The sequence below is a fragment of the Trachypithecus francoisi genome, unplaced genomic scaffold (assembly GCF_009764315.1).
Source record: "Trachypithecus francoisi isolate TF-2019V2 unplaced genomic scaffold, Tfra_2.0 Lachesis_group17, whole genome shotgun sequence".
Lineage (NCBI taxonomy): Eukaryota > Metazoa > Chordata > Mammalia > Primates > Cercopithecidae > Trachypithecus > Trachypithecus francoisi.
In genome coordinates this window covers 14,414,218-14,437,909 of record NW_022681462.1, presented here as the reverse complement: position 1 = coordinate 14,437,909, position 23,692 = coordinate 14,414,218, and the positions used below count along the sequence as shown (strand labels likewise).

General features: G+C 39.4%; 1 protein-coding gene across 2 annotated transcripts in view; it reads left to right on the top strand.

Annotated features, from left to right (window-relative positions):
• PELI1 (pellino E3 ubiquitin protein ligase 1) overlaps positions 1–23,043 on the top strand; it is a 64,867-nt gene extending 41,824 nt beyond the window's left edge. For both annotated transcript variants that reach the window (XM_033239226.1, XM_033239225.1), the window contains 6 exons: positions 8,158–8,297; positions 11,650–11,779; positions 16,321–16,422; positions 20,184–20,381; positions 20,477–20,665; positions 21,540–23,043. In XM_033239226.1, the coding sequence (XP_033095117.1) occupies positions 8,227–8,297; positions 11,650–11,779; positions 16,321–16,422; positions 20,184–20,381; positions 20,477–20,665; positions 21,540–22,106 (1,257 nt within the window). In that variant the 5' untranslated portion in view covers positions 8,158–8,226 and the 3' untranslated portion in view covers positions 22,107–23,043. The remainder of the gene's footprint in view (positions 1–8,157; positions 8,298–11,649; positions 11,780–16,320; positions 16,423–20,183; positions 20,382–20,476; positions 20,666–21,539) is intronic.
• The last annotated feature ends 649 nt before the right edge of the window (positions 23,044–23,692 follow it).

The following is a 23,692-nucleotide window of genomic DNA, read 5'->3' as shown; positions in this document are numbered from 1 at the left end:
TTGACTTCCCTTTCATTTTTGTGAGCACCTGAAAAATATTATGCCACTATCTTCTGGGTTCTATGGTTTCTGGTGAGAACTCCACTGTCAATCTAATTGTTTTTCTCCTATAAATGCAGTGTTCTCCCTCTCTGCTTCCAGGATATTTTCTTTTCTTTTTTTTTTTTTTTCTTGAGACGGAGTCTCACTCTGTCGCCCAGGCTGGAGTACAGTGGCACAGTTTTGGCTCACTGCAACCTCCTTCTCCCGGGTTCAAGCGGTTACTCCCGCTTTAACCTTCCAAGTAGCTGGGACTACAAGGCACACCATGACACCTGGCTCATTTTTGTATTTTTAGTAGAGACAGGGTTTCACCATGTTGCCCAGGGTGGTCTCGAACTCCTGACCTCAAGTGATCCACCTGCCTCAGCCTCCCAGAGTGCTGGAATTACAGGCGTGAGCCACTGCACCCAGCCTCTTTGAGTGCTTTTTCAGCTTGACTCTTTCTTCTCTTTTTTTGACATGTGTGTCCAGTGACACACAGGTTAGATTTTGCTATAGTCTCATGGGTCCATAAGGCTTTGTTTTTTGTTTCATTTTGTTTTTCCTATTTTCTCTCTATTGTTCAGATCAAGTAATTTCCACTGTTCAGTTTTATCATAGTTGCATTTAAATCTTTGTCAGGTAATGCTGTCATCTAAGTTTCAGCACCTGTTGATTATCTTTTGCATTGTTTTTGTTTTTGTTTCTGTTTTTGTTTTGAGACGGAGTCTCGCTCTATTTGCCCAAGCTGGAGTGCAGTGGCATGATCTCGGTTCACTGCAACCTCCGCCTCCCAGGTTCAAGTGCTTCTCCTGCCTCAGCCTCCTGAGTAGCTGGGATTACAGGCATGTGCCACCACGCCCGGCTAATTTTGTATTTTTATATTTTATTTATTTTTTATTTGTTTTTGTTTCATAAAATTTATTTTTATTGTCTTCATTTCAACAAAATCACTATGTTGATAAAATCAGAATTTCTACTTTTTATTTTTTTATACTTTAAGTTCTAGGGTACCTGTGCACAACATGCAGGTTTGTTACATATGTATACATGTGCCATGTTGGTGTGCTGCACCCATTAACTCGTCATTTACATTAGGTATATCTCCTAATGCTATCCCTCCCCCGCCACCACCACAATAGGACCCAGTGTGTGATGATCCCCTTCCTGTGTCCAAGTGATCTCATTATTCAGTTCCCACCTATGAGTGAGAACATGCGGTATTTGGTTGTCTGTTCTTGCAATAGTTTGCTGAGAATGATCATTTCCAGCTTCATATATGTCCCTACAAAGGACACGAACTCATCCTTTTTTATGGCTGCATGGTATTCCATGGTGTATATGTGCCACATTTTCTTAATCCAGTCTGTCACTGATGGACATTTGGGTTGATTCCAAGTCTTTGCTATTGTGAATAGTGCCGCAATAAACATACGTGTGCGTGTGTCTTTATAGCAGCATGACTTATAATCCTTTGGGTATATCCCCAGTAATGGGATGGCTGGGTCAAATGGTATTTATAGTTCTGGATCCTTGAGGAATTGCCACACTGTTTTCCACAATGGTTGAACTAGTTTACAATCCCACCAACAGTGTAAAAGTGTTCCTATTTCTCCACGTCCTCTCCAGCACCTGTTGTTTCCTGATTTTTTAATGATTGCCATTCTAACTGGTGTGAGATGGTATCTCATTGTGGTTTTGATTTGCATTTCTCTGATGGCGAGTGATGATGAGCATTTTTTCATGTGTCTGTTGGCTGTATGAATGTCTTCTTTTGAGAAGTGCCTGTTCATATCCTTTGCCCACTTTTTGATGGGGTCGGTTTTTTCTGTAAATTTGAATTCTTTATAGGTTCTGGATATTAGCCCTTTGTCAGATGAGTAGATTGCAAAAATTTTCTCCCATTCTGTAGGTTGCCTGTTCACTCTGATGGTAGATTCTTTTGCTGTGCAGAAGCTCTTTAGTTTAATTAGATCCCATTTGTCAATTTTGACTTTTGTTGCTGTTGCTTTTGGTGTTTTAGACATGAAGTCCTTGCCCATGCCTATGTCCTGAATGGTATTACCTAGGTTTTCTTCTAGGGTTTTTATGGTTTTAGGTCTACCATTTAAGTCTCTAATCCATCGTGAATTAATTTTCGTATAAGGAGTAAGGAAAGGATCCAGTTTCAGCTTTCTACAGATGGCAAGCCAATTTTCCCAGCACCATTTATTAAATAGGGAATCCTTTCCCCATTTCTTGTTTCTCTCAGGTTTGTCAAAGATCAGATGGCTGTAGATGTGTGGTATTATTTCTGAGGACTCTGTTCTGTTACATTGGTCTATATCTCTGTTTTGGTACCAGTACCATGCTGTTTTGGTTACTGTAGCCTTGTAGTATAGTTTGAAGTCAGGTAGCGTGATGCCTCCAGCTTTGTTCTTTTGGCTTAGGATTGTCTTGGCAATGCGGGCTCTTTTTTGGTTCCATATGAACTTTAAAGCAGTTTTTTCCAATTCTGTGAAGAAAGTCATTGGTAGCTTAATGGAGATGGCATTGAATCTATAAATAACCTTGGGCAGTATGGCCATTTTCACGATATTGATTCTTCCTATCCATGAGCATGGTATGTTCTTCCATTTGTTTGTGTCTTCTTTTATTTCACTGAGCAGTGGTTTGTAGTTCTCCTTGAAGAGGTCCTTTACTTCCCTTGTAAGTTGGATTCCTAGTATTTTGTTCTCTTTGAAGCTCTTGTGAATGGGAGTTCTTTCATGATTTGGCTCTCTGTCTGTTATTGGTGTATAAGAATGCTTGTGATTTTTGCACATTGATTTTGTATCCTGAGACTTTGCTGAAGTTGCTTATCAGCTTAAGGAGATTTTGGGCTGAGACGATGGGGTTTTCTAAATATACAATCATGTCATCTGCAAACAGGGACAATTTGACTTCGTCTTTTCCTAACTGAATACCCTTTATTTCTTTCTCTTGCCTGATTGCCCTAGCAGAACTTCCAACACTATGTTGAATAGGAGTGGTGGGAGAGGGCATCCCTGTCTTGTGCCATTTCAAAGGGAATGCTTGCAGTTTTTTGCCCATTCAGTATGATATTGGCTGTGGGTTTGTCATAAATAGCTCTTATTATTTTGAGATACGTTCCTTCAATACCGAGTTTATTGAGAGTTTTTAGCATGAAGGGCTGTTGAATTTTGTCAAAGGCCTTTTCTACATCTATTGAGATAATCATGTGGTTTTTGTCTTTGGTTCTGTTTATATGCTGGATTACGTTTATTGATTTGCATATGTTGAACGAGCCTTGCATCCCAGTGATGAAGCCCACTTAATCATGGTGGATAAGCTTTTTGTTGTGCTGCCGGCTTCGGTTTGCCAGTATTTTATTGAGGATTTTTGCATCGATGTTCATCAGGGATATTGGTCTAAAATTCTCTTTTTTTGTTGTATCTCTGTCAGGCTTTGGTATCGGGATGATGTTGGCCTTGTAAAATGAGTTAGAGAGGATTCTCTCTTTTTCTATTTATTGGAATAGTTTCAGAAGGAATGATACCAACTCCTCCTTGTACCTCTGGTAGGATTCGGCTGTGAATTCGTCTGGTCCTGGACTTTTTTTGGTTGGTAGGCTATTACTTATTGCCTCAGTTTCAGAGCCTGCTTTTGGTCTATTTAGGGATTCAATTTCTTCCTGGATTAGTCTTGGAAGAGTGTAAGTGTCCAGGAAATTATCTGTTTATTCTAGGTTTTCTAGTTTATTTGCGTAGAGGTGTTTATAGTATTCTCTGATGGTAGTTTGTATTTCTGTGGGGTCGGTGGTGATATCCCCTTTATCATTTTTTATTGCATCTATTTGATTCTTCTCTCTTTTCTTCTTTATTAGTCTTGCTAGCGGTCTATCAATTTTGTTGATCTTTTCAAAACACCACCTCCTAGATTCATTGATTTTTTTTGGAGGGTTTTTTGTGTCTCTATCTCCTTCAGTTCTGCTCTGATCTTAGTTATTTCTTGCCTTCTGCTAGCTTTTGAATGTGTTTGCTTTTGCTTCTCTAGTTCTTTTAATTGTAATGTTAGGGTGTCAATTTTAGATCTTTCCTGCTTTCTCTTGTGGGCATTTAGTGCTATAAATTTCCCTCTACACACTGCTTTAAATGTGTCCCAGAGATTCTGGTATGTTGTATCTTTGTTCTCATTGGTTTCAAAGAACATCTTTATTTCTGCCTTCATTTTGTTATGTACCCAGTAGTCATTCAGGAGCAGGTTGTTCAGTTTCCATGTAGTTGAGCGGTTTTGATTGAGTTTCTTAATCCTGAGTTCTAGTTTGATTGCACTGTGGTCTGAGACAGTTTGTTATGATTTCTGTTCTTTTTTATTTGCTGAGGAGTGCTTTACTTCCAACTATGTGGTCAATTTTGGAATAAGTGCGATGTGGTGCTGAGAAGACTGTATATTCTGTTGATTTGGGGTGGAGAGTTCTGTAGATGTCTATTAGGTCCACTTGGTGCAGAGTTGAGTTCAATTCCTGGATATCCTTGTTAACTTTCTGTCTCATGGCTCTGTCTAATGTTGACAGTGGGGTGTTGCTGTCTCCCATTATTATTGTATGGGAGTCTAAGTCTCTTTGTAAGTCTCTAAGGACTTTCTTTATGAATCTGGGTGTTCCTGTATTGGGTGCATATATATTTAGGATAGTTAGTTCTTCCTGATGAATTGATCCCTTTACCATTATGTAATGGCCTCCTTTGTCTCTTTTGATCTTTGATGGTTTAAAGTCTGTTTTATCAGAGACTAGGATTGCAACCCCTGCTTTTTTTGTTTTCCATTTGCTTGGTAGATCTTCCTCCATCCCTTTATTTTGAGCCTGTGTGTGTCTCTGCATGTGAAATGGGTCTCCTGAATACAGCAGACTGATGGGTCTTGATTATCCAGTTTGCCAGTCTGTGTCTTTTAATTGGACCATTTAGTCCATTTACATTTAAGGTTAATATTGTTATATGTGAACTTGATCCTGTCATTATGATATTAGCTGGTTATTTTGCTCGCTAGTTGATGCAGTTTCTTCCTAGCATGGATAGACTTTACATTTTGACATGTTTTTGCAATGGCTAGTACCTGTTGTTCCTTTCCATGTTTAGTGCTTCCTTCAGGATCTCTTGTAGGGCAGGCCTGGTGGTGACAAAATCTCTAAGCATTTGCTTGTCTGTAAAGGATTTTATTTCTCCTTCACTTATGAAACTTAGTTTGGCTGGATATGAAATTCTGGGTTGAAAATTCTTTTCTTTAAGAATGTTGAATATTGGCCCCCACTCTCTTCTGGCTTGGAGAGTTTCTGCAGAGAGATCTGCCGTTAGTCTCATGGGCTTCCCTTTGTGTGTAACCCGACCTTTCTCTCTGGCTGCCCTTAACATTTTTTCCTTCGTTTCAACTTTGGTGAATCTGACAATTACGTGTCTTGGAGTTGCTCTTCTCGAGGAGTATCTTTGTGACATACTCTTTTTTTCCTGAATTTGAATGTTGGCCTGCCTTACTAGGTTGGGGAAGTTCTCCTGGATGATATTCTGCAGAGTGTTTTCCAGCTTGGTTCCATTTTCCCCGTCACTTTCAGGCACTCCAATCAGATGTAGATTTGGTCTTTTCACATATTCCCATACTTCTTGGAGGCTTTGTTCATTTCTTTTTACTCTTTTTTCTGTACACTTCTCTTCTCGCTTCATTTCATTCATTTGATCTTCAATTGCTGATACTCTTTCTTCCAGTTGATTGAGTCGGTTACTGAAGCTTGTGCATTTGTCACGTAATTCTCGTGTTATGGTTTTCATCTCTGTCACTTTTAAGGACTTCTCTACTTTGGTTATTCTAGTTAGCCATTCGTCAAATCTTTTTTCAAGGTTTTTAGTTTCTTTGCACTGGTTACGTAGTTCCTCCTTTAGCTCTGAGAAGTTTGATCGACTGAAGCCTTCTTCTCTCAACTCGTCAAAAGTCATTCTCCATCCAGCTTTGTTCCGTTGCTGGCGATGAGCTGCGTTCCTTTGGAGGGGGAGATGTGCTCTGATTTTTTGAATTTCCAGCTTTTCTGCACTGCTTTTCCCCCATCTTTGTGGTTTTATCTGCCTTTGGTCTTTGATGATGGTGACGTACTGATGGGGTTTTGGTGTGGGTGTCCTTTCTGTTTGTTAGTTTTCCTTCTAACAGTCAGGACTCTCAGCTGTAGGTCTGTTGGAGTTTGCTTGAGGTCCACTTCAGACCCTGTTTGCCTGGGTATCAGCAGCGGAGGCTGCAGAAGATAGAATATTGCTGAACCACGAGTGTTGCTGTCTGATTCTTGCTCTGGAAGCTTCGTCTCAGGGGTGTACCCCGCTGTGTGAGGTGTGAGGTGTGAGGTGTCGGTCTGCACCTAGTGGGGTATGTCTCCCAGTTAGGCTACTCAGGGGTCAGGGACCCACTTGAGCAGGCAGTCTGTCCGTTCTCAGATCTCAACCTCCGTGCTGGGAGATCCAATGCTCTCTTCAAAGCTGTCAGACGGGCATTTACCTCTGCCGAGGTTTCTGCTGATTTTTGTTTAGCTATGCCCTGTCCCCAGAGGAGGAGTATACAGAGGCAGGCCGGCCTCCTTGAGCTGTGATGGACTCCACCCAATTCGAGCTTCCCAGCAGCTTTGTTTACCAACTTAAACCTCAGCAATGGTGGCGCCCCTCCCCCAGCCTGGCTGCCGCCTTGCAGTTAGATCTCAAGACTGCTGTGCTAGCAATAAGGGAGGCTCCATGGGCGTGGGACCCTCTGGGCCAGGTGTGGGATATAATCTCCTGGTGTGCCATCTCCTAAGACCCTTGGTAATGCACAGTATTAGGGTGGGAGTTATCCGATTTTCCAGGTGTTGTGTGTCTCAATTTCCCTTGGCTATGAAAAGGAATTCCCTTCCCCCTTGCGCTTCCCAGGTGAGGCAATGCCTCGTCCTGCTTCAGCTCTTGCTGGTCAGGCTGCATCCGCAGACCAGCGCCAAGTGTCCGATACGCCCCAGTGAGATGAACCCGGTACCTCAGTTGAAAATGTGGAAATCACCTGTCTTCTGTGTCGCTCACGCTGGGAGCTGGAGGCTGGAGCTATTTCTATTTGGCCATCTTGGGCGTGCCTCCCCCTAATTTTGTGTTTTTAGTAGAGACAAGGTTTCTAAATGTTGGTCAGGCTGGTCTGAAACTCCCAACCTCACGTGATCCGTCTGCCTCGACCTCCCAAAGTGCTGGGATTACAGGCGTGAACCACTGCGCCCAGCCTGTGTTTTGTATTGTTTTAAATATTGTTCTTGCTAGGATGAGTGATTTTCTGTTAAAACTAGATATTTTCATATTATGTTCCTAGACTCTGGATATTATCTAAACCTTCTGTTTCCACTGGCTTTTATTGACATTGCTTTGGCAAGGTCATAGGGGGTGCCTCATTACTTCCAGGTGGATGTAGAAGTCAAGGGTCCCTACTCAGCCTCTACTGACGCATCAGGAAAAGGATCCTTCTTGTTTTTGGTGGGTGGGGGGTAGAAGTCTAGCTGACACCACTGGGATAGGTGTTGGGGCATGCCCGGTCTAGCTTGGTCTAGAAGTCTAGCTTGACACCACTGGCTCCCTACTTGGCCTACTTTGACATTGCCCCAGTAGGGCATTGGAGCTCCTCACTATGGTTTATGAGCTGGAAGTCAAGGCTCCTCACTTAGCTTTCGTTGGTGTGGGTGGTGGTGGGGGGGCAAAACTGTTTACTGGGTTTGGCTGGAGTGGAGCAGTTACTGTCAAAAGTTTTCCGTCTTGCCAGGCTGTCTCTTTCTTGTTTCTTTGGCTAGGGAGAGCAAGCTTTTGTTGTGGCTTTGTCTGTGCCAGTTGGCATTTCCAGGTTGCTACCTTCTTTAGCTCCGAGTCTGGGATATATTAGGCAAAAGTATTATCTGCTGTATGCTTCTGTAAGTGGAAGTCTTCAAATTTGCCTTTTTGACTCATTTAAACAGTTTTGTAAAATGTATAATCATTATTGGGCAAAGTGTCCCATAAAATGTATATACCATGTGATGCTTTGCATAATATTGTGTTCAAGAGGACTGCTGGAAAATAACATCTTTATTTAAACTGAAATGAATTGTTCACATTATTAATGAAAACTTTCCCCCTCTAGGAAATAATGCAAAAGGTGTCCCAAGGCTCCTGACCAGTGAACAAAGATTTGAGAAAGACAGCCAAGCTCATGTTTTCTCCTGATCAAGAAAATCATCCATCTAAAGCACCAGTAAAATATGGTGAACTCATTGTCTTAGGGTAAGGTTTCTCCATTTGATAAGACACACAGTTTAATAATATATGCTAACTTTGGCATCTAGGCTATAAGTACTTTTTTTTGGAATTGGTAGTGTTACCAAATCAAGAAACTCTTTTAATTCTCATATTCATGCTATTGTTTAAAACCACTCAAATATGACATAAACTTTTTCTCACCCTTACCTGCAAAGAGAGCAAAGTTTGTTAAAGATGAAACGGAAAGTCTGGGCGTGGTGGCTCACGCCTGTAATCCCAGCACTTTGGGAGGCCAAGGCAGGCAGATCACCTGAGGCTAGGACCAGCCTGGCCAACATGGTGAAACCCCGTCTCTACGCAAAACACAAACATTAGCCGGGCGTGGTGGCACATGCCTGTAATCCCAGCTACCTGGGAGGCTGAGGCAGGGGAATTGCTTGAACCCTGGAGGCAGAGGTTGCAGTGAGCTGAGATTGCGCCACTCTACTCCAGCCTGAGCAACAGAGTGAGACTCTGTCTCAGGAAAAAAAAAAAAAAGATAAAAATGAAATGAAATGAAAAGTGTATTTGTCCACTGTCACAGTCATTCCATTTGTCTTCCCTATCCCATGTTTTGTCTCAGCTGACTTTACCAAAAATTCCCTTTCCCTTGCCTGCTTTAAATCATTTCATGTAGGTTAGTCTTCATTTATTCTTTTGCCCATCTAAGGTAGTTACTGGTTTGTGCTGTACATTTTGGTTAAAGGAGTTGTATATATGTATGGTGACAGCATAATGCCTCTGAAGCCCAGGACCTAGCTACTTGTTAGCTCCTAAAGTAATTTCATCCATGTAACTCACAGAAATAGAACCTGAAGATTGAGGAATAGATGATTCTGTTATTCCAAATTATTTCAATTTGTTCCACTTAAACTTGTCGTAACTATCAAAGTGGAGACACAGTATTAGCCTTTCTTAACTAGAGATCTCAGAAACTAGAAAATTGCTCATTTTAGGCCGGGTGCAGTGGTTCATACCTGTAATCCCAGCACTTTGGGAGGCCAAGGTGGGTGGATCACCTGAGGTCAGGAGTTCGAGACCAGCCTGGCCAACATGGTGAAACCCCATCTTTACTAAAAATACAACAATTAACTGGGCGTGGTAGTGCATTTCTGTAATCCCAGCTACTTGGGAGGCTGAGGCAGGAGAATCACTTGAACCCAGGAAGAGGACGTTGCAGTGAGCCGAGCACTCCAAACTGGGCAACAGAGCGAGACTCCGTCTCGAAAAAAATAAGAAAAAAGAAAATTGCTAATTTTATTTTCCCCCTGCTGTTGCTCTGCTTTTGCCTAAAAAGCAACTCGAGATATTGCCGTATGTTTGAGAGTTGGGTTAAAGTGAGAATGTGTTGTTTCAGATGAGAGAGTTAAAGAAACTGGGGAAATCATACGGAGTTACTGAGCTTGACTAGATGTTAGGAATCTTAGAATCCAGTGCTTGTTCCAGCACTGCTAGCTGTGTGACCTTGGGCACGTCACTGACCCATCCTGGACTTTAGTTTCCTCCTCTGTAAAAATGACAATTAGACAAGATCTTCTAAGGCCCTTTGAGACTTAAAATTCTTTTCTCAGAAACAAAACTTTAAAAGATGATAAATTTAACATAGTAATTTCAGTATTAGAACTTCAAATCACATAGATTTTAATGGTATCGGTGACAAACAGCTCTTAACTACCAAAAACTTTTCCAGATTAAATTCTTCTAGCAGGAAATTTGAGAGTCATTTGAAGAATAGTTTAAAATTTAGCTTATGGTTTTAAACTGCCAATCTTAGCCTATAGGTTCCTCAGTTAATCATTAGCAACAGTAATTGTCTCTGTGTCTGGTACTTGGTGTCTTAAAATGCAAATACTTTTTCTTCTCAACCCTCTAGAAGTGAAGCTAGACAAGGTTTCATGCTATTGCTACTTAGAAAAGAGCTTTGAACTACAGGAACGCAATGTGGGACTAAAGAGTGAGATCCAGAAGTGGGATGAGTCATGCAACTCAGGGGACAGTAGTTAAGGGGCCGTGAGGAATTGACAGTAGGGCTGGTGGCAACATAAAGCCTAGAATAGCTAAAATAATTATTAGCTAAGGGGCTGTACTTTGGACTTACAGCAAGGCTAGCAACATTACCAAGGGCTTTCTCCAATACGAAGTGTTTTTTTTTTTTTGTAAAGGGTCAGTGTAGTTTCTATATATGGCAGGCATTGAGTAAACTCTCTTCTCAGCTTTAAAACATTCTTCCTTGCCAGCCACAACTACAGGCCATTTTATAATCACTCCTCCTCCAGCCTCAAAACTGTCCCTATTCCCTGCTTCATTTCCCCCTAGATTGACATATGGTAGATCATCAAACCAAAGATTTATCAGGGGGTGGGGGCAGGGGAGGTGGACAGTGAATGAGGAAAGATTATTATTAAGCTACTGCTTATGCCTCAATGAAGCAGTAAAGAATGACATAACCACATGACAAACATACTTAAATTCAAATTCTGGCTTTGCCTGTGTCACTTCAGAATATAATTCTTCTGAGTCTGTTTCCTAACGTGTAAAAATGGGGACAGTGATTTCAGTCTGGTAGAATTTTTGCAAGGGTAGATTTAGTTAGGTAATGTGTGTGGGATAACATTCAGTAGTGCCTGGTATATAGTAAACACCCAAATATTTTTATTTTGTTTTTAACTTTTTTCCATTGGTTTAGTACTTGCTTACCTTTAGGATGTACGTGTGTGTGTGTGTATGTGTACATGTTATGGAGAAATGTTCATAAGATCTGAAAAACAAAAGTATGTTTACTACTTAGCAAACATGTCTATTGGACAGGTTCTGCTAATATAATGAGAGTGCATTTGTACATTCAGGTAGCTAAGACTTAACAAGTCTAAAAATTCCTTACTTCAAAAGTTCAGCTGTTTAAAGTGTTTGGTTCACAAATGAAGGAGGTTGTGTTTTAAACAATACATACTATACTTTTTAAAGGTTGTATTAGCACATGCAAACAATTCACCTTAAAAAAAACAGAATGAGTCATAAGGAGTCAGACATGCCATTAATCAGCTCTTAATTATCTTCCATAAAAGAGGGAAGGAAAAAAATTAAAGATAACTTGAATCTGTGTATAATCCAAAAGGTTCTCTGTGACTTGGAATGAAGCCAGAAAAAGAATCTCATTTTGTTTCACACACTGGCACCTGGTATGAAGATCAACAATTGCTCAAAGGAATTTTAAATAATTATAATGTGTTAATAGATAATTAATTGGGAATTGATTCTGCAAGGCAAAGTCAAACATTTGTTTTATAATTGTGCAGTTCTTGCAAGAGATCACCTATACTTTTTTTCCCCCTATCAGGTATAATGGGTCTCTCCCAAATGGCGATAGAGGAAGGAGGAAAAGTAGATTTGCTTTGTTTAAAAGACCTAAGGCAAATGGGGTGAAGCCCAGCACTGTGCATATTGCTTGTACTCCTCAGGCTGCAAAGGTAAAAAAAAAAAAAAAAAAAAGCTACATAAATTAACTTGGAGAAATTGAAAGACTTTTATGTGTTGTTTATATTCTCTAGCATTCCCCTCACATTTCTATTTCAGAAATTTCCTTTTGTTTGGATTGGAGAAGAGACTTTGGAGACATGGTATTTGAAAAGCCGCCATATGGAAAGGGAATTGGACTTAAAAAAAAAAAAAAAAAGACAACCAGGATCAGTGGGTGGAAATTAGAAGGAAATATTCTCTTTCCTTATTAAAAGAGGTGGGGTGGGGGACAGGGCTTTATCTAGTACCTAGAATTAGGCAGCTGTCTGCCCTGAGAAGTGGAAAGTTCCCACTCTGTTACTAGAGGAGCCTCCCTGGGCTGGATGAAGAATGTGATGTGTAATATGTGTATTCAGGTATGAGAAGCATGTTTGGGTAAGATAATTTTTAAACTAAGAGTCTTTTACCTAAGATTCTGTGTGTTGGTTGTATTCATTTTTGGTTTATAACTTCATATATTATAGCATAGTACCTTGCACAAAGTAGACCTCAATAATTATTAAATTGAATCAAAGTTATGAAAGCAATGTCCAACTGCATCTACAATATAACTTCCCCACCCCCAGCCTATTTCATGCTTCTAGCCACATCATCGTCTTCTAACAAAATTTCCAGAAGCTGGACCACCATTTCAGGATACTTGGGCCCTTTTCCTAGAGTGACAGACAAGGAGGGGGAATTTCACATCTTTATATTTTCTGTGAATTTGTCTGCTTCCAATTTTATAACACAGACTTTATGTTATAAAGAATTTGATATTGTAATGAGCAAGTAAGAAAAATTACAAAGAGTTCTTTGACTCCTGGAAGTACCTGTATCTTTAGCTAAGTAGCCCTAGAATGTACATTAATATTATACCATCTGAAGCATATCTTTATAAGTTAAATAAACAAGAGACAGAAAAATTGGCATATGATGTGGTTTTAGGTCATAGCTTCAGTGTCTGAAGGTAACTGGCTTCTCAGCTTTGTTTTATATCCAGTTTGATTTGTGAAAGAATCCTTAGGCCTTGACTAGGACTCCTCTGTTACTATTTGGGAACCAGTTAGTGCAGAAAGGGGACAGTTTCTTTTTGCTCCGTTGGAGAGAAGGAATATGCTAAGCAGGTGGTGGAAGTAAACCTCAAATTGATTCAATCTGAAGAGCTTCTTACAGTATCTCCCCCAGGAGTGCTCTTGACATTTTGGGTGTGCCACTTTTTCATTGTTCAGGACTTTCCCACATACTACAGGACATTTAAGGGTCCTTCACCCACAAAATGCCATTTGAGCCTGCAAATCCTCGTAACAGCCAAAAAATGCACAAAATATTTTCAGATGCCCCTTAGACAACTAATACTACCTCTGGTTGAAAAGCACTATCAGGGAAAATATTTCTAATCCCTACCTCTATAATACCATATTCTGTACTTTTCTTCCTGTTTTACTCTGCCATGCCCTCATGTTTTCATTTTTACCTCCTTTTCATCTTTCATCTTTACTAGGCAATAAGAATCTTAGGGATCACAGATTGACCCTTGGCTGGATGCAGTAGCTCACACCTGTATTCCCAGCACTTGAGAGGCCAAGGTGGGCGGATAACTGGAGCTCAGGAGTTCGAGACCAGCCTGGGCAACATGGTGAAACTCCATCTTCACCAAACACACAAAAAATTAGCCAAGCATGGTGGCATGCCCTGAAGTCCCAGCTCCTTGGCAGGCTGAAGTGGGAGGACCACTTGAGCTGGGGAGGCAGAGGCTGCAGTGAGCTGAGATCATGCCACCGCACTGTAGCCTGAGTGACAGCGTGGGACCCTGTCTCTATTTAAAAAAAAAAAAAAAAAAAAAAAACAGAAAAAAGATTGACTTCTTCCTCTTTAAATTTTGGAGGAATGTATTTGTGAGGTCATGATGAAAATTAAGCATTTAGTCTGGCAGTCATCTGGGATGAGTAGGTAAAACCCTGAGTTCTAGACCAGTGAGAACCAAACTTAACTAGACATAGTTTTTTTTTTTTTTTTTTGAGACAGAGTCTCAAAAAAAGAAAAATAAGAAAAATTACAAAGAGTAATATTTCTGTCACCCGGGCTGGAGTGCAGTGGCCAGATCTCAGCTCACTGCAAGCTCCACCTCCCGGGTTTACGCCATTCTCCTGCCTCAGCCTCCCGAGTAGCTGGGACTACAGGCGCCCACCACCTCGCCCGGCTAGTTTTTTTTTTTTTGTATTTTTTAGTAGAGACAGGGTTTCACCGTGTTAGCCAGGATGGTCTCGATCTTCTGACCTCGTGATCCACCCGTCTCGGCCTCCCAAAGTGCTGGGATTACAGGGTTGAGCCACCGCGCCCGGCCTAGACATAGTTTTTATTCTCAGTCTAAGAGTAGGTTTAATAACTAACAAACAAAGATTACAATCTCAAAGCACAAAAAAACCAATGTTTTAAAATCTCTTTAGCCACTAAGAATTAATTTTCAAAATACTGAGTAATTATTTCATTGAAAAGTCAGCTGTTTAACCAGTGGCACATGCCTGTTAGTCCCAGCTCCTTGGGAGGCAGAGGCAGGAAGATCACTTGAGCACAGGGTAAAGCTGTAGTGTGCCGTTTTCCTGCCTGTAAATAGCCACTGCACTTTAGCCTCTGCAACATAGCGAAACCTGGTCTCTTAAAACGTGTGTGTGTGTGTGTGTGTGTGTGTGTGTGTGTTTAAAACCTGTAAAACAATTATATAGTATTTATGAATATCTAAATGTGTAGAAAGAAATATGTAAAACATGCATGTAAATGATCTACACTGCATTCTTGAGGTTGGATACCTCTGTGGAGAAAAGGGAATTGGGAGGGACATGTAGGCAGCCTCGATCGTATCTGTAGTTTAATTCCTTAAAAAAATCAGAAGCAGGCCAGGCACAGTGGCTCACGCCTGTAGTCCCAGCACTTTGGGAGGCCGAGGCGGGCGGATCACGAGGTCAGGAGTTCAAGACCAGCATGGCCAACATGGCAAAACTCCGTCTCTACTAAAAATACAAAAATTAGCCGGGCATGGTGGCATGCACCTTTAATCCCAGCTACTCAGGAGGCTGAGGCAGGAGAATCACTTGAACCTGGGAGGCGGAGGTTTCAGTGAGTTGAGTTAGCGCCACTGCACTCCAGCCTAGGCAACAGAGCGAGACTCTGTCGCAAAAAAAAAAAATCAGAAGCAAAAGTGGCAGTATTAAGCTTTGATAAAGCTGAGTCGTTAGTATAGTCTCTGTATTTGGAAATAGGGTATTTCTGTATTCTGTTTGTAGATATTTGGAAATTTGACAATCTTAAAGCTGTTGTTTTAAGGCTTTATCTATTACAGATTAGCTGCAAATTGAAACCAAGTAAAAGCTTATGATGCCAAACTTCTAATTAAGAAGGATTTTTTCATTCAGCTTCTTTGCTGTATATAATTAATCTCTTCTGTCTTTTTGTCTGTTTTCTTTTTATGCAGCCCATTTCTACTTCCTTTGTGTGATGACTAGATTTTTCCCCTTCTTTGATATTATCTTCAACTCATATACATAGAAAACACTTGAAAACAAAACTGAAAAGTTCTTTTTAGCAATGTTTTTAGTTTGAGAGAAAGTCAGAAATACAGTCATAAGCATTACATCCCTTTCCTTTGGTAATGTTTAATCATTCTATGAATGTTTCTTTTGTTTTTTAAAGAATTTTTTCTTTTATCTCCTGGGACCAAATCCCAAATGCATTTTTCTGTATCTTACCCAGCATATGGCAAACATTTGTCATCTGTAGAGTCACAAAATGGTTAGAAAACCAGTTAACTTGGCTTATGAGTGAACTTTATAGCTCTCTGAATGACTTCAAAAATTTGCATTTTCTTCTTATCAGAGCAGTACTGTTGTTTTCTGTTTTTATGTGGGATTTGGTTTTGATTGTTTTATAATTTAAAATACTTAATAAGGGAGTGTAGTGGTTTGATAAAAGAAAATTATGGGCCAGGCGTGGTGGCTCACGCCTGTAATCCTAGCACTTTGGGAGGCTGAGGCGGGTGGATTGCCTTAGCTCAGGAGTTCAAGACCAGCCTGGGCAACATGGTGAAATGCCGTCTCTACTAAAAATACAAAAAAAATTAGGCAGGATGGCAGCATGCACCTGTAGTCCCAGCTGCTTGGGAGGCTGAGGCAGGAGAATCGCTTGAACCCGGGAGGCAGAGGTTGCAGTGAACCGAGATCGCACCACTGCAGTCCAGCCTAAGCAACAGAACAAGACTCCATCTTTAAAAAAAAAAAGAAAGAAAGAAAATTATGTTTTTACTCTGTAACTGCTTCTAAATATTCTTCAATACCCCATTCAACCCAAGAAACTACTGTCACAACTGACAGGAGTTATTAGCCTCTCTAAATTTCAGGGGGAAAATATATAAGTAGGTCATGTATTTGATAAATAGTTTTCCCTTTTTTTAATGAAAAGATTATCTGATTGGATTGACCTGCCTACTAATTTTTGCTATTAACTTTTTCATTCTTAGGCAATAAGCAACAAGGACCAGCATAGCATATCATATACTTTATCTCGGGCCCAGACTGTGGTGGTTGAATATACTCATGACAGCAACACCGATATGTTTCAGGTATTATAACATCTAAAATTTTTTTTCTTAAAAAACAAAAAAGTTAAAAATCTATTGGTGTGTTTTGCTGAGATCAGATAAAGGATTATCATATATTTATATTATATTTTATTAAAATATAGATTGATTGCTAACCCTCATAAATAGAAGCCAGTTTAGCACAGTTGAGATAGGCTCCAGAATAAGAATTACTGGTAAATATTACATAGCCATTATATGCTTCAGTTTCCTTCTCTGTAAAGTGCAGATAATAGACTCTCCCCTATGACTGTTAAGAGGCTTAAATGATCTAGTACACGTACTCAGCACTGTGCCAGGTGCTTAGTAAAGACACTTAGTGAATAGTAGCTATTATCCAAAAAAGAAAACAATAAACATTCTGCACACATTTATGACTTTTTCTACCACTACCTCCCACCTTCCTCTCTAGGCAATAAACAATCCAGGCACTTGCTAACTATTATCTATGTGAAATCAAACCTTTTTCTCAGCACATATTTGGTCAATGCTACTCATGCAATAAAAGTATTTTTCTCTTACTTTTTGTACCAATCCAGCGCTGATATTTTTGTAAACTGGTAGATTTTAGGACAGTCAATTCCAAAGATGTAAATAGAATCCTTGATCTTCTCCCTTAATATTGAGCTCTCCAAAGCTTAGGCTTTTTAAAAACAAACTTAAGTAGAACATAAATTATCTGATAATGTTGCTTTTATAATTATTGTCACATGGACTTTTCCATTTTTCTTTATTTTACAAGGCAAATAAAAGTGAAAAGGCCTGGAAATATATTTAATTTCAGTCAATAGTGAAATATTTCTTTGAAGTCAGTCCCTCTGCTCAACCCTTTTAATGAGATGAGATACTGAATTTCTTTTCTCTAGTTAATATTAGAATGTGGGCATTTGGGTTTTCCTCTCTTTTACCAAAAATAAATTACATCTTTAATGAAGATTAATGTTTAGATCCAAGAAAAACCTAACACAAAGCTTTAGGATGATTTTTCACATTTTGTTTCACTGACAAGCAGTGAAAATGAATGAGCTTAGCTTTTTTAAAAATCGAGTTGCTACTAGGCCTGTAGTCCCAGTTACTCAGGAGGCTGAGGTGGGAGGATAGCTTGAGGCCAGCCTGGGCAACATAGTGAGACTTTGTCTCTTTAATAAAATATAGATAAATGTGTGTGTGTGTGTGTGTGTGTGTGTGTGTGTGTGTGTATCTCCCAGATATTTGGTCACAGGCTAGAATTTTAGCTTCAGAAAGTACCTTATATTTATTTGTTTACCCCTTATCTTTTGTAGATGAAGTTAACTGAAGTCTTGTGAGTTAATGATGATAAAGTTACTTGGGGGCAAAACTGAAATTAAACCAGGCATCCTGAATTCTGAAACAATGTCTTCACCGTCTAATGAAGGCCCTTAAATAAGTTTTAACATTTTGAGTTTTGTCTTTTTCATAAAGTAGAGAATTTTTCCCAGTATCATAAACTGATTATGTCCTTTCTACAGGTATTATACCTTTGGAAAATCCAAACATTTCTGCATCAAAAAGACTGTGATGTATCAGAAACGACCTTGATAAACTAGCCAGTCTTTGAGGAATTGTATTAGAAACATTCTAGGATTGTCTACCCTGTAAACTGAACAGGAACATTTGTTGTTCAAGTCATCAGATGTTCCAACTCCAACTCTTATGTATTGTTTGGCACTATGAAGTAAGGGAGACATTACAGCTGATTACATGCCTAGGTGCTGTACTGACCCTCTAAATTTTAAGCACATTGATTGTGTTGAAGAAAGATGGAGAAGAGACTTTATACTGGTGTCTTTTCATGTAGATCTTTTTATCAGGTTAAGTACGATTTTTGCCAGCAACCAGTAGAAAAAAGCATTCTGGCAAAAGAGATGGCAAAGAAGTACACAGTGTGGTAAAAGATTGATGAATGAGCTACTTGTAGCTAGTATACACAAATAGCAGGAAATTTGGCTGGATTGGTAGATGGGAGGCAAATCTTGAGTCAGTTTCTAACTATTATCAGAAATAATAAACTACAAATTTTGGATAAGCTATAAGGAACCATTGAGTTTTCTCATGAGGGTGAGGGAGAGTAACAAAAGAGCTGTATTTTTAATGCTAATAATAGCAGTTAGAAAGGGGAAGAATTAGTAACAATCAGATTTTGGCATCTGATCACATTCATGGTGTTTTTTTTCCCTTTATAGATACTTAAGTTTCTTCCTTCTCATTGTCATTACAAATATTGCTTCAGTGTCTTAAATAGTCTCTTCCAAGACCAAGTTGAAATGTTAGCTCTCTGGAACAGTCTCTTTCCAAATAAGTGCTACTTCTGTTGATTCGGAGTATTAGTTCAATCCTTGGCCTATATCTTTTAGCCTTTAAAGAGCCTTTGTGTTTGGGGAAATATTTTTAGTTTCAAAGATCTGAGGCCATTTAAGATATGTTTATTTTTAAGAATAAAGAAAAGGAATATCCAATCTTGTATTTGTTAACTAGTTTCCCTCTAAAACTATCCAATCTAAATATAAAGACTTTATTTATACTTGACAATTGGACAAAAACTCTAAAGAGGTTTATCTGAAAGTGTGCTGATATGAGGAACTTAAGGCTAAAATATGTAACGAGTAAGAGTCTTTATCTTTGTAGAGGGTCAGTATTTTTTCTCAGTACCCACATTCTTCAATTTTATGATACTACTTTATAACAGATACATTCATGAACTGATAATTTCCAAATGTTTGCTTTAAAGTCCTGTGACACTTGTGACTATTGTCATCTACCCATTGATTTTCCTTTTTTCTTTTCAGCTTTGAAAATGCAATTAACTTATTAACTAGCTAGTACCTCTGAAGATGTTTTGAAATCTCTGACACCTCACCCATCCAGAACTCTTATTTGGGAGCCTTGTCTCTCTGAAATATCCCCAAGAATCAGGAAGAGTGTATATATATAAAATAAATGCCACAAAGTTGATGCAGTGAAATTCCTTTTCTATGCTCCCTAGAAAATCCCTTAGGCTCTCACCAGAACCTTTTGAAATACTTTTCTCTGAAGTAGGTTATTTGATTTCTCAAACCATAACAGAGTAAGAGTAGCCAGTTAAAAGAGGGGCTTGTTTCTGGATACAGGCTTGACCAAAAACAAGGAGTGATAGCTGACAACCTGGCAGAAAAGAAACAGGAAAATATATGAAGTATACATAAGACCTCAAAGCAAGGCTATGTAAGCCCTTGACATAAGGATCAGCAGTCTTGTATACCTCTTATAGCACCTGAAGACAGCACTGCATTTCAGCTTAATGTAAATGGTATTTATAGTGTAATGTTCTGCAGTCATCCTAAAATATTTACTTATATATGTTCACTATATTCTGTTAAATAAATAGAATATCTCTTTAAATATCTCTAAAGAGAAGAAATCTACATGATACACATATTTCCATCCAAAAGGGTTAAAATTAAAATCTGCAGCCATCTAGAAATTTCAGCCGTTCCTGAACTCTTCATTTCCTGAGGGTTTCGTATATTGTTGTAAGTTCTCATTTAATTCCACGCTCTACGTGATTACTTCGTCAGAGACAGTCTGATTAGTTTTCAAGAGAATAGATGCCCCCAACGTTAAGTATGGTAAGCTTCAACTTTAGAAATTTCAGAGGCCTAATGTTTTCTCCTTATTGTGCCTTTCTTGAATGAATTTTCCACTGTGTTCTTTGAATGGGTTTATAGATATTTTTTTTCCCTCAGATTGGCCGGTCGACTGAAAGCCCCATTGATTTTGTAGTAACTGACACAGTTCCTGGAAGTCAAAGTAATTCTGATACACAGTCAGTACAAAGTACTATATCAAGATTTGCCTGTAGAATCATATGTGAACGGAATCCTCCCTTTACAGCACGGATTTATGCCGCAGGATTTGACTCATCAAAAAACATCTTTCTTGGGGTAAAAAGCTTTTTTTCTAAATGATGCTTTCTTTTATACTAGCTTTCATTCCAAATTACAAGTAATTGGAAGCTCACTTCTATTATTTCTACTAGGAGAAGGCTGCCAAATGGAAGACATCAGATGGGCAGATGGATGGTTTGACCACTAATGGTGTTCTTGTGATGCATCCACGCAATGGGTTCACAGAAGACTCCAAGCCTGGAATATGGAGAGAAATATCAGTATGTGGAAATGTATTTAGCCTGCGTGAAACCAGATCAGCTCAGCAGAGAGGAAAAATGGTAAATACTGAATGGTATTTTCTTAATTAGCTACAATAAACACATAGGATGAGTTGAACTGAATGCATTACATACATTCCAGAAAACTCTTAAATCTATTGCCAATACAGAATACTAAGGCTATCAAACACTGACTACCAAATTCTATATTAGAGGTCAGTATGTTAATATTTCATTTAGTAGCCAGGCATGGTGGCTCACACCTGTAATCCCAGCACTTTGGGAGGCCAAGGCGGACAGATCACCTGAGGTCAGGAGTTTGAAACCAGCCTGACCCACATGGAGAAACCCTGTCTACTGAAAATGCAAAATAAGCCAGACATGGTGGCGCATGCCTGTAATCCCAGCTACTCGGGAGGCTGAGGCAGGAGAATCACTTGAACCCAGGAGGTGGAGGTTGTGGTGAGCCGAGATCACGCCATTGCACTCCAGCCTGGCAATAAGAGCAAAACTCTGTCTCAAAAAAAAAAAAAAAAAAAATTGGTAAACTCTGAAAGTTTATTCTTCTGTCATATCATGTTAATATCCTTTAAAACCTAAGCTTTCTTAAACTAAACAGCACTCTGATCTTTTCAGCCATCTGTATATCTTTGACCATATTTACCTCATTAAAAATATTAGACTTATTGATTAGCCAGGTGTTTTAATCATAAGTTGTCTTTACCATAAGGCTAAAAAGAAATACGTTAATGTTTGATATTTTATCCTTGATTTTCAAACTTACATTTTTGATAACTACTGTCCATTTCTTGAATATTTAGTGAAAATCCTAGGAAATCTCATTTCCTGAGTAAGGAGTACTTAAAACCAAAACGCTTATGTAAAAATTCAAAACAGAGTGGTGAATATGTTTTTCAACTCCTGTCTTCTCTAGGTGGAAATTGAAACCAATCAGTTACAAGATGGCTCGTTAATTGACCTCTGTGGTGCAACATTGCTATGGCGTACTGCAGAAGGCCTTTCCCACACTCCTACCGTGAAGCATTTGGAGGCTTTAAGACAGGAAATCAATGCAGCACGACCTCAGTGCCCTGTAGGGTTCAACACACTAGCATTTCCTAGTATGAAGAGGAAAGATGTTGTAGATGAAAAACAACCATGGGTATATCTAAACTGCGGCCATGTACATGGCTATCATAACTGGGGAAACAAAGAAGAACGTGATGGAAAAGATCGTGAATGTCCTATGTGTAGGTCTGTCGGTCCCTATGTTCCTCTGTGGCTTGGATGTGAAGCTGGATTTTATGTGGACGCCGGCCCTCCAACCCATGCGTTTAGCCCGTGTGGGCATGTGTGTTCAGAAAAGACAACTGCCTATTGGTCCCAGATCCCGCTTCCTCATGGTACTCATACTTTTCATGCAGCCTGTCCCTTTTGTGCACATCAGTTGGCTGGTGAACAAGGCTACATCAGACTTATTTTTCAAGGACCTCTAGACTAACAGACCATTGTCCTCCAGGACTACATTATAAATTTATAAGCTAAGTGAGTTGGGTTTTCGAACCTGTTGTCCACGTCAGTTTTTCTGCTCTGGTCATTTGCATTAAGATGAAGAATTTTTTAAAACATTTATAATAAATAGCAATTTCTGAGCAAAAATCTGGGAAACTCAAGCAAAGGAATTACTGAAAGTATCAGTGTTCTGAATTCTGAGTTTTGAAAATATATTTTGAGGAGAAAAAGACATAGTCTAATTTGATGCCTTCCTTTTAGTGTTTTTGAATCACCCATCCTCAGTGCTGAAATTGTTTTGTATAACTGAGGGTACTGTTGGTTCAAACTATGTTAGTTTACAGTTTGTTGCAAACGTTGTAAAATACAGCAACATGTATATTAACTTTTTTCTATTTTACGTTAGAATGTTCTTGATAGAGTAGCATGGTAACGATGGTGTCACACCCTTGGTGTGAATGGTAGCTTAGTGAGCACACCTAGCTCAAGGATTTGCAAAGTTAGGAAGAAGGACAAGAGAACCACCCCAATCTAAATATGGAATTTGGTAAATTAGAATACTTTGTAATTTGTAAGACCAAATTCATATTAATTACCATTGTGTGAAAGGTGTTTGTTTTTAACCACATTAAAGATAATCAGGAAAGATTTTTTCTTAATGTTTCTCTCGAGCGTAGTACTATAACAAAAACTTAATGCTAAGAAACATTTTATATGCTCCTTTGAATATGCAATTTAATCTAGATTATCTATTTTTCTCCCATGATAACTAATCTGTTTTTAGTAGCAGCAGCATTTGGCAAGTTTATTTTTTTGGATATAAACTGTGGTTCATCTGTTCACTGTTCCTAGAAAAAAATCATTCCCATAAGAAAAAGTATAAATTAGCAAGAAAGGAGAGTGACTTGATTTGCTTTTGGAAAAAGAAATGCTTAGGCCGGGCGCGGTGGCTCAAGCCTGTAATCCCAGCACTTTGGGAGGCCGAGATGGGCGGATCACGAGGTCAGGAGATCGAGACCATCCTGGCTAACATGGTGAAACCCCGTCTCTACTAAAAAATACAAAAAACTAGCCGGGCGAGGTGGCGGGCGCCTGTAGTCCCAGCTACTCGGGAGGCTGAGGCAGGAGAATGGCATAAACCCGGGAGGCAGAGCTTGCAGTGAGCTGAGATCCGGCCACTGCACTCCAGCCTGGGCGACAGAGCAAGACTCCGTCTCAAAAAAAAAAAAAAAAAAAAAAAAAAGGAAAAAGAAATGCTTAATTAATTATTCTGTATTTGGCCTTATTCAGGCATAAGGAAATCTAGAGATCTAAAGGGTTGAATGACAATAGTGCCCCCCTTTCTAGCAGACCAGCCTTAACTCTGGGTTTGAATCCTAAGGAGATTGCCACAGTGAGACTTAAGTAAATGTTTGGTTGGCAGATGAGCACCAATGACTGCAGCGTGGAGTGATGCACTGCATGGTCTGTTTATTCTCTAATTCCAATATGTCTTTTGCTTCCAAAAGCAAGAACGAGTTTCTTCTCTCCCTTCCTTCCCACCCTTTTTTCAAAGGCACCACAAGTATAGACAGT